Raw genomic sequence first — 11,308 nt, forward strand, 5'->3', positions numbered from 1 at the left:
CTTTTCGATCTCGGTTACGGGACTGTTTGGCTTCGATTTTGACTTCGGCTTACTTCGTTCTGGCTTCTCATCTCCGACCTCTGTTTACGGACTTACATGCTGAACTTAAAGTCAGCTTCTTGGAAGTAGTTCTAGGGTGGTTGAATCCATATTTTTTTTGTTCAATTATTATTTCATTGACTTGTCTATTTTTCAGGATTTTTTATCACTCCATGTATTTAAATGAAACCACAATGACTCTATATTTCATATAGGAGTCTGAATACAGAACTGTCATATTTCTTTTATCCACCATCAAACACCAGGCAGTATAACGCTCACACAAAAAATAACTTGTGCTACAGAGTTCACATAATTAAAATTTGCTGTTTGGTAGCACTCCTTTGTATCTCTAGAGCCAAGCAGACAGTGCAGTAATTGAAGCAATTATTAGAATGTATTGTAGGCAATAGGCTGTAGAAATCTCCCTCTGCTAAAAAAAAAAAAATCAAGAATAAGAATTCTAAGACTTTGCTAAGTGAAACAAGCATTATCCAAGAAAATACTGAAGGTAAAAACTTAAATGTTTTCCCAAATTGCTTACAAGCTATGAGACTTTTTAAATGGATTAAAAAATATATGGTCTCTAAAAATATACGGTTGCTAATCAGATACCCTTTGAAACAGTACATTAGAAATCAATTAAAATTGTAATCAGTATTTTACTTCCAAGTCTTCTACTTTTATTAAAAGCAACACAAAAGTTTTAGTTACAAGGTCTCTTTTGATGATAATACTAGCTGGCAATTAAAAGTCTTATGTAAAGCTGGTGTGTAGAAACCACAATCCTGGATGTCTTTAAATTCTCCAGACAGGCAGATACCCACATAGACGCAAGGAAAAGACAGGGGGATAGCAAGATTCTCCAAATAATCTGTAATTTTTTTATAGGCTTCTAGTGGCCAGGAGACAGCTGTCTCTACAATTTCACATCAAAAGCAAGTTTGGGTTGCCTGATTATATGATGTCAGACTTATTTGACAAGAACTCCACAGGTAGTAGTAAAAGGTGAGCTGTGGTTTAGGCTGCAGTGGCTGTACGTGACAGGAAAACAAATTTCATGTTCACATGAAGGCTGGAAGTAAAACTGAAATGGCAGAGAAAACTCTAAAGGAATTTACTGGAGTAATTGGTTGAGGTAATTTAACAGCCATTGGTTATCTTTTCTGAGGACTCATGAAGGTCAGGTGAGGTCCCAGATGATAGGAAAAGGGCAAATATAGTGGTCATCTTTAAGAAAGGAAATAAGAAGGATCTGGGAAGCTATCCAGTCAGCCTGACTTTGATACCTGGAAAGATATGGAGCAGGCCCTCAAGGAATACATTGTGAAACTAGAGGAGAACAAGGAGATCAAGAACAACCAGCATGGATTCACTGAAAGCAAGTCATGCCTGACCAATCTGATTTCCTTCTATAAGATGACAGGCTCTGAGGATGGGGATAGAGTAGTAAGTATACCTTGACTTTTGCAAGGCTCTTGACATGACATGCAAGGCTCTCCACAACGTTCTCCATAAGGTAGACACATAATTGATTGGATCACCATACTCAGGAAGTAGTCTTCAATGGCTCAATGTCTAGTTGGGAGGAGGTATCAAGTGGAGTTCCACAGGGGTCTGTCCTGAGTCCAATATTGTTTAGTATCTTTATTAATTATTTGGATGATGGGATTGCATGTGCACTCAGAAAACTTGCAAATGACACCAAGTTGTGTCGAGTTGCAGATACTCCAGAGGGTAGGACTAGGATTCAGAATGACCTGGAGAAATGGCCTGTCATCAAACAGTTGAGATTCAACACAGGCAAGTGTAAAGTCCTATATTTGGGATGGGATAACCACATGCACACATACAGACTGGGGAATGACTGGATAGGCTGAAAAGAAGGACTGGGGGGTTACAGTAGATTAGGAGCTGGATATGAGCCAATAGTGGGCTCTTGTTGCAAAAGAAGTCAACAGCATCTTGGGCTGTTTTAACAGGAGTGTCACATGCAGATCAAAGGAAGTGATTCTTCTGCTGTATTCATCACTGGTGAGACCTTACCTGGAGTACTGTGTCCAGTTTTGGGCCCTCACACTTCAGGAAAGATGTGGACAGTTTGGATAGTCCAGCACAAAGCAACAAAAATGATTAGGGGTCTGGGAAGCAAGATTTATGAGGCTGGAAGAATTAGGGTTTGTTAGTCTGGAGAAGAGAAGACTGAGGGGGGATTTTATAGTCTTCAAACACCTGAAGGATGATTATAGAGAGGATGGAGGTGTGCTTCCTTTGTGGCTGTAGGAGACAAAAGTAGGAGCAATGGCCTCAAAGTTAAGCAAAGGAAATTTAGATTGGAGATTAGGATGAACTTTCTGACTATAAGAGTGGTCAAGCATTGGAATAGGCTACCTAGAGAAACTGAGAAACATTCATTCTTAGAAGTTTTCAAGAGCAGGTTAGACAGACACTTGGTAGGGATGGCTTAGTCAGGGATGATCCTGGTTTAAGGACTATGGGTGTTTTTATACGTGCTTGGAGGGGAGGAGGGTGGCGCTTTAATTAAAGTGCTGAGAGCTGCTATAATTTAAGTGCTCAGAGTGTCTTGTGTATCATCAAACAAGTTTTAGTTAAAGTGCCCCCCACTGCCATTTTGAAGAGCAGGACATTGATACATGAGCTGCAGAGGCTGGCTGGAGTGTGATGATTACCATGCTCCAGCAGGCTTGATTAATCATGTCTGCACCAATGTGCCATAATTACAGCAGAGAGACTATGCTCTGCACCAGGGGCCCTGCACTACCTGGCCTCAGATTGGAAGTGTCCAGGGACCATGATAAGCTGTCCATGAAGGGCTGGGCCCAGGTGACAGCTGGACAAGACCCCCCAGTCCTGCTTGTTCCCTTGCGATGAGCATGGTCTTACAGGCACAACCAGACAGACGTTTGATGTTGGTCACGACCACCCACTGTGCCTGCAAGACCTTGACCTTCATGGAGCACTTCTAGGCGATCTGGGAGTGGCCTTGCACATGTATCCCAGCTTAAATGGCCTCATAAATGCATGTATTCAAGTGCCCACCCTGAGCAAACTGCCTTTGGATGTCATCTGTGCCCCAAAGTGGCACAAGGTCATGTATCTCTTTCCAGGTCCAGTTTGGGGCCTGGGCACTCAGGATGAATATGAGCATGTGGGCAGAGCCAGGGATCAACAGGGATGATGTGCTGGACATGCTCCCCATGCCAGCTTTCTGAGCCCCTGTACAGCTGTCCCTGCAATACCAGCTCTGGATGTCTGCCAGCAGCACCCTGGACAGGGTCATGGCCAGTATTGGGGAGCCACATGGCAGAGCTACTTCACCACAGTGCCTGCAAAGAGAAAGCTGGGGGGTGAGGGGCAGCAGGGAACAGGTGCCGGCTCTGCTGCCATAGAGAGCAGGGCCAACAGCCCTGGGGGAGGAATCTCAGGGCTGGGCAAGGCATGCAGCAGGCTGCAGCCCTTTGCAATATTCACCTGTGGGCAAGGAGCAGCTCCAGCTAGGAGATAGGATGGGCAGAGGCTGCCTGGGTCCTGTCCCGTGGTGTGCATAGGGCCTGGTGGGCTCCTGCAGACAGCACTGGCTCCTTCAGGTTCCCTGTGCTGTGTGCCCCAGGGCACAAAATGGCTGAAGGCTTTTATAGCCTGCAGCTAGGGGCTGCCAGACAGCAACTCAGTCCTGGAGGAGAAGAGGCAACCAGCCAGGAGACCCAGCACTGAATTCCCATTGTTAATGTGCATTAACGCATCAACATGTGTGTCAATGTGCTTTACTTAGTCACACTTAAATTTGATACTTGCTTTATACAGGTATCAAGTTTAGGCAGAAATAGCCCAAATTTACCATTTTTAAGGTGCATAAAGAGCACAGACATGTAGATGTGCACCCTTAATGTGACTTAAATAGGGGTAATGTGCATTAAATGCCCATGTGAAGCACACTGACAGCTACATGTAGGTCATGGGCAATGGGTTGATTCCTTCTGGTGTAGTTGCTAAAATAAAGTTGCTAAAATAATCCACTAGAAGAACATGATTAAATTCACTAACAGAGAAACACCATCCACCTTCATTAATACTGCAGCTATTTATTTGAAAGTAAATATTTTACATAAAGGATAATGTCTAAATTGCAAGAGGGAGCGGGGCTTTACAGTGTCACATATTAGAATATATGGTATTGGCCTGGCAAACCAACAGTAACTGAAAGCATGAAAGAAAATTCATTAAAAGAGAACAATCCATTTTCATCTGGGGAAAAACTAAATGTCTTCTCTTATGCTGTGGCTGAGATGTGCTCAGCCTCTATGGAATTGATTTAATGTTGAATAGGAGCAGAAAAATATGAAGAACAATAGCCTGGCAGGGATTCCTGAACAATGATTAGGAGTGAAAATCCAGCTCTGATGGGAATGGCTGATGAGTTTAACAAATTCTTTATTCGAGGCAGATGCCTACAATTTTTTTACATTTCATGTGGGCGAGAATGTCGACTGACTCCTTAATAATTCATGCCCCTACTACATGCAGTAAACTGAATTTAGTTGTTTAACGCAGTGCCACATTTATTTTTAGGTATATTGAAAGTGACACACTGTGTTAACTTTGGTACAGATAGAAAAACAAAAATTTCATGGGGAATTGCTTGTTCCTTTTCTGCCCCAACTTTCTCCAGTAGTTTTCTTCTCAATGGAAAAGGGCTGGAAGTGCCCCAGTTGAGAGCCCCTCTAATGTGTGATATGTGGGCTTGGGTGCTATGTGAAGCTGCTCTAAGTTAGAACATGCTACTTCCACAGTGCTCCTTGCCTAGAGTACCAGGCCTACGAGCAGGCCCCGTTCTCCAGGTTCCAGGGTGGGTAAATGTTGGGCCAGAGATGTGTATTTACTGTTAATAAAGCTGTTCTAAATGCACTCAGCACTTGTGTGGCATGTTAGGTCTGCTTCTGAAGCTTTTCAGTATTGACAAATATATGAGGAAACACCCTATTATTATACATGAGAATAGGATACAGAACCCACAACATGAAGGAAAAAGATGTCAGACCTCAGAAAAACCAGCCTAGGTTGGCTCAGAGCCTAATGGTGGTTGAGACAATATAACATTTCTTAGTTTATTCGCTAAGCTGGTCTTGATCACTCTCACAAAGAAAAAACCTGTCTGCCTGATTTATACTGTTGCCCATCATTATAGTATGCAAATGCCTTAATAGAAAAATATATTGGAAACCACAATGTTCTTAATGGATTTCCTGGAGTATCTGGCACTTCTTCCTTTATGTAGTAGAAGAACTCAGCTTGGGATAAAATTGCAGTATAATTCATTTGTTAGGTCAATTTGTGTGTAAGAATCAGTGATAAGGTTAGGTTCAATTACTTGTTATTTATTTGTTATTAAACTGAACTACATCAAACAAAAGTTTCACTACCAGATTAGACTGATGTTTTACAAATTTTGGATCCAGATCTGAAATTTACTCAACTTCAAGACTGGTTAGGGCCAGGGTTTTGATTCAGCCAGTTAGAGAGATGTGTATTAGCCATGCAGTTCTGATGTTGACCAAAATTTCTTCAAGGTTGTTTGGATCCAAGGTTCTAGTTTAGACCCCTTGCAGGCATTATTCCATTTTTAAAATACTTAATACAATTATATCTCTTTCCCTTCCTTTCCTTGGTGCAGAAGCAAGAAACAAACCTCAAAAGCTTGACACAAGGATATAAGGAACAGTCTACAAAACCCGAAATAGACAAAAGATTCACTTTCATGACTTCTCCAGTAAGTGACAGTGTACCAGCCAGCCTTCCAGCTTTGGAAACAATTAGCAGTGAAAACGTATTACAAACAGAACGTACCACATTACAGTTCTGCACTGATCTAAATGCTCCCCATGATATGGGGCACAGCAAACAGCAACTGCCATGCTGGGACCAAAGAATTAATATTACAAGTAACAATACTGCATCAAGCAGTGACATCTCACCCTGTTTTTTACAGGACACTGGCTCTGTTACAAATAAGCAAGCAAGTGCTTGTGCTGTCCTTGCTCCTACAGATATATGTGACGAGCAAAGGAACAGAAGGAAAACATCTACTGCTAATTTTCATGACAGCAGCAATGCAAATACCTTCTATGATGAACTGTGTGATCAATATGTGTTTGAAGCAGACTGCCAAGCCATCCTGGAATCTGTGAAACCTGAGTGTGGAGGCAGTGATTTATCTGCAGTACATGATGAGCTTCTGACACTTCTCTGTGAAGAAGATTCAGACTATCCCTTCCCATATGAAAACAAAGGGGTCACAAGCCTAGAAATTAGACCTGCAGTTGTTGAAGCCTCAGAATTACACTTTACAGAAGCAGCCTGTACTGAACATCTTGTGCTAGTAAATATGACAGAAGATCATGAACCTGTCATAGATCTGGGAAGTGAATTAGGAACAGAAAAGGAGGGCTGTAGTGATTCCAATGGCCTGCTAAAAACAGATGAAGCATGTAGCAGCACATCCATAGGAAAGATTTCTCTTTCACAAATTGTGGAAACAGATGGTATAGGTCTGTGTTCCAGCTTTGGAAATAAAACAGAAGCACCAGCCATTCATTCTGTAACAAATGATATCTTAAATGCAGAGGAGGGCTCAGAGCTGGAGGCAAACCAAACATTAACTAATGTTAATGGCTGCATTCAAATATCTGCTGCACAGAAAGGGAAGCCTGCTGATGATAATTCTTTCCAATCTTGTGATACAGAATCTCCTCAAAGATTAATGACTGCTCAGAGTCCTCACTTAGAGCGGGACCAAGAAAACCCAATGCATATAATGGATGATTCTGTCAGTCAATTACTTTGCATTGAACAGAACATACATTTCATAAATGATTCTATAACTAAGTGTAGAAATGAACTGTCCACTGAAGACGCTCGTGATACACGTTGTCACCCAGCAAGAAACGAGAACACTAATCTTGACTGTGAACAAAAAGACAAGTTTTTCAGAAATGCCTCCTGTGAAAATACCAGTCAATTTACACACGAAAAGCCCCTGTCAGTTACAGCAGTCAGTAAAAGTTGTGAAGAGAATTTTCGTGGGAAAGAAAATGAGTCAGACCTGAACACTGCAAGCGACAGTAACTCTGATCCTTCAAGAGATAGTGACAGGAAAGCTTTTCAAGCTGCGTCAGATGCACAGGACTGCAGTCACCTAATGCATCTGCATAGTTCAGTCATGAGTCCTGAATCTGCAACGTCTAGAGATGCACCAAAAAACATAGCTGAGGTCCACAAGACAGCAGAGATAAGTGTGGAAGAAAAGGCCTCAGCAGAGGATCAGTTTTTAAGTGAAATGTTCCTGGAAAAATCCAAAGATGAAGAAAATAAAATGGACAAAGGTAAGAGGGATCTTGGATTAGATAATAAGAAAAAGACTATGATTTTAGCTGTTCCTAGACTGAACCATATTTCAGAATGTCAGCCTTCAGAGTCTTATTGCAGTGCATCAGAAGGAAATGCCACCTCTTTTGGCCATGGTTTTGGGACTTGGGGAGAGTTAACAGTGGCTTCTCCAGTAAGTAACACTTGTAAATCTAGAAATGTAGCAATACTTAGTATCATTCAACCAGCTAATATAAGAAATGAATACAACAGTACAGCAATCCAAGATTGCAAAGATACCAGTGATATGGCAGATAGTTCCATCCCTGGTACCCAACAAGCAAATCTAAGAGAAACTTTAACTGTAAAACCCAGGAACCAAACTGAAGGGCCATCTGTCAACATATGGGCAATGGTATGCTCTAGTGTAGAAAATCTAGTGCAGCCAGAACCCACCCAAATGGAAATAAAGATTGAGGAAAATTTCAACAAGTTGGAAACCATGTCAGAGGCACTGCAGGACCAGTGCCATGAAAACAAGGATGAGGCAATTTTGTGTAAAAAGAAAACTGAACAAATCCAAAACGTCACTGACGATAGTTCAGATGAAGCTGAAGTGGAGCCTTATATGCGTGCTTTAATGAATGCAGATGAAGATGAGCATATTAGGAATTACAGCCCTGGACAGTCCCATTCAGACAGGACACCTTCCAGTCAGCAGTTTGGAGCATCCGTTAACATGACTGGGATTGAATATGCAATTGAGGCTACTAAGCATAATAAAACTGAGGAATTCACAGCTGGAGAGAGTCAAAACTTGATTCTATCAACATGCTTAACAGGGGGGTTTGTAAACCCCCCAACATGCATCTCAGAGATCACCCATCACTTGCAGGAACAGCTACTCCAAAATGAAACTCAGCAGCTCGCATTACCAGTGACCACAGATGGTTCACTCACGTCCAGAGAAAAGAGGACAAAGACTCAAGAGAGATCAAAACCCTGCAAAGTATCACAAGCTCTTGCTGGGCCAGAGGATATGAAGAGTAAGCAAAAAGTAATATGTAATGGGCCACTAGCTGAGGGGGCTAAGAAGAAAATGCCATCAAAGAAACCCCGACAAGAAGAAAAAGAAAACATCAGTAAGAACTCCAGCTGCGTTAAAAGAGTCTTGAAAGCTGAAGCAGGTGCAGTTCATAGAGAAGACAGGATGGAGACAATAAAATTACCATCCAGAAAGGACAGTAAAGGTAGGAGGACACTTTCTCTCCATTTCACACTTATCTCAGAATATAGTATGAAATCCAGATAAATGCATCTGCTAAGTCTCCTTCAGCTAAATGTAGTCAGACAGAGTGCATTCATCTATGTGAATTTCCTTTTGCTGAGCTAGTAAGTACAGCTATTGTATACTGCAAATCCGATCAGGCCCCAGCTGCCTTCCCCTAGTTGGCAAATGCATTATGTTTTATGAATTTTTAATACAGTTTATAAAGTAGTTTCTGCTGCTGCTTTTTGCTACTGAAGTCAAAGCTGGGAGATGGAATCTATGTTGCAATGATTTTGCCAGTAGAATTCATGCATTATAACCAGAGCAAACACAGTAATATCATGGCAAACTATACCTGCCTAGTGTTACTTTCACCGTTTTGTTACACCCTGCGTTTCCCTAAAGAAATTACATTCTGTTGGGTATACAATGTTTTTAATGCTGATAAACTGTTGTTGTTATTTAACTAGTAGCATTGATATGAACAGTGCTATACAGCAGTCGTCTCAAAACTTTTTTGATTGCGCACCCTTATCAGTAAAAAAATTTTGAGCATGCACCCCCAATATATGTATATTTATATAAATATAAATAAAAATAGAAGTTCTAATATTTTCTTTCCACGCCTCAATGGATCGTCTTGCGCACTCCCTGGGGTGTGTGCAGCCCACTTTGGAGACCACTGCTATACAGACACGAAACTATGAAAGACCTGGTTCTGTTCACCCTTTACCAGTATAAAACCTGCTCAACTCTTTGAAATCAATGGCCTGCAAATGGCATTAAAAACCACCTAATTTAAAGGTGAATCAGATCAATGGTCTGTATCCCAAGATGCTCAAATTTGCCTGCTAGAGATGACCATAAGAGGACATTAAGGGAGATGTGCTGCAGCAGGCAAGAAAAATGATTGGCACTGGTCGGGAATTTGCTGCCGAGAGGTCTGTTTTACAGCTGCTGTCATGACAATGTCTGGAATTGGCAATGTAGAACAAAAACAGAAATTACAAAAGGACATAACAGGCATGAGAAGAGGGAATACCAAACACATTCTTCCAAGGCAGCAGATCACGTAGTACACAAATACTTAGAAGCACCTGATCAGGGTTTGTGTACTTCAGTATAAGATTCAAGAGAAAGTTTTTTTCAAAATTGTTCTGGCAAAGTGCAGGCCTATTGTATGTGGCTCTTACATACCTGTTTCTCATCTGCTTTGAACATGAATGGATATTTCTAATTTGTGGTGGTTGTGCGAGCCTAACATCTCAGGCAACCTATAGACATGCAGTGAGGCTGCTCCGATCCACTGTAATTAATTGAGCTGCTGGAGCATGGTAATTACTTGTGTACTAGCATCTCCACACTGAAAAATGGTGGTGGGGAAGCTTTAACTAAAGTTTGTTCGACAAAATGCTCTGGAGCCACTCTAATTAAAGTGTCCCCCCTCCCCCATCCCAGAGCATGTGTATAAACACCCTCAATGTTTAGATCAGTGAGGTGGGGAATCAGTCCTATGGTATTAATCACAGTATTTTCAGTCTCTGACTTGATGGTTAAGGTTGGGTATAAGCAGGTCTTCATACTATTTCCAGCTCTAACACATACCTTTTGAATGATCTTAAGCAAGTCATTTTTTGGCCCTGATTCAGCAAGGTTCGTGTAGTTCCAATAAAGGAGTGAGGCCTGCCTCAAAATTAGACGCCGCAACACTTTCCCTTTAGACCTCTGGCCCCTTGAGTGGCGTCAGAATTCTTAGTGAGGCACCCAGGCTCCTCGTAGCACGCGGAGAGAGTTCGGTACCTCAGACAGGAATCCAAACCAGCTAGAAAATTGGGCAGGGGGCCATCTTGAGGTCAGCACACTCGGGACCACATTCCAGTCTATGGATTCTGTTTCAACTATTAGGTGTGTAAGTGGACTTAGGCATTTAAGTGCAAATCATTCCACTTTGCTCAGTCCCTGAGAAGCAGTTAATAAGGTGTGTGGGTCCTCCTCGTCCTCACTACTACTTTTTTGTGACTCAGTCATAAAGATTAGGTGATGGTGTGTTACAAAAGTAGATTCACTAAGGGATTTTCAGAATTGAACAGGATGAAATAGAATTGCACTTATTATGGGCAGAGGGTGGATTAATGCATGGGCTCCTGCCAATCAGGGGTCCCCTGGGGCACCAGGGGCAGCATGGGTCAGGTGGGCATCCTTGCCACTGGCTTCCGGGGTGGGCAGCAGGTGCCTCCTCCCCTCCAGCCAGACCAGGGCCCGGGCCCAGCAATACAGGAGATCACAGGGCTCCCTGTGGGCAGCAGCAACTTCCTGGGCCAGTCTGCTGCCAGGAGACCCTCATGGGTGGTCCCGCTTCTGCACCCAACCATCTGCAGACAGCCTCTGGCACCAGCACCACTGGGACAGGACAGGACGGCTCTATCCCCCCCACCCGGGCCAGCAGAGGGGGTAGGCTGATCTCATAGCCCCCACAAACCAGCCCCAATCCTGGCCCCAGCCCATCCCACAGACCTAGGGGATCACAGCCCCAGCTGAATGACACCTGCCAGGTGGAAGGCCTGGGCTGGGGCTGCCTTAATCTCAGTGTTGCTTGCACCCCTGGCTCACTCCAGA

At 42.8% G+C, this 11,308-nt stretch overlaps 1 protein-coding gene across 1 annotated transcript in view; it reads left to right on the forward strand.

The window, feature by feature from the left end:
• ALPK2 (alpha kinase 2) overlaps positions 1-11,308 on the forward strand; it is a 67,960-nt gene that overhangs the window by 26,042 nt on the left and 30,610 nt on the right. The window contains exon 3 of the mRNA XM_019531674.1: positions 5,732-8,672. Within this exon, the coding sequence (XP_019387219.1) occupies positions 5,732-8,672 (2,941 nt within the window). The remainder of the gene's footprint in view (positions 1-5,731; positions 8,673-11,308) is intronic.

The sequence above is a fragment of the Crocodylus porosus genome, unplaced genomic scaffold (assembly GCF_001723895.1).
Source record: "Crocodylus porosus isolate Cpor-Errol unplaced genomic scaffold, CroPor_comp1, whole genome shotgun sequence".
Classification (NCBI taxonomy): domain Eukaryota; kingdom Metazoa; phylum Chordata; order Crocodylia; family Crocodylidae; genus Crocodylus; species Crocodylus porosus.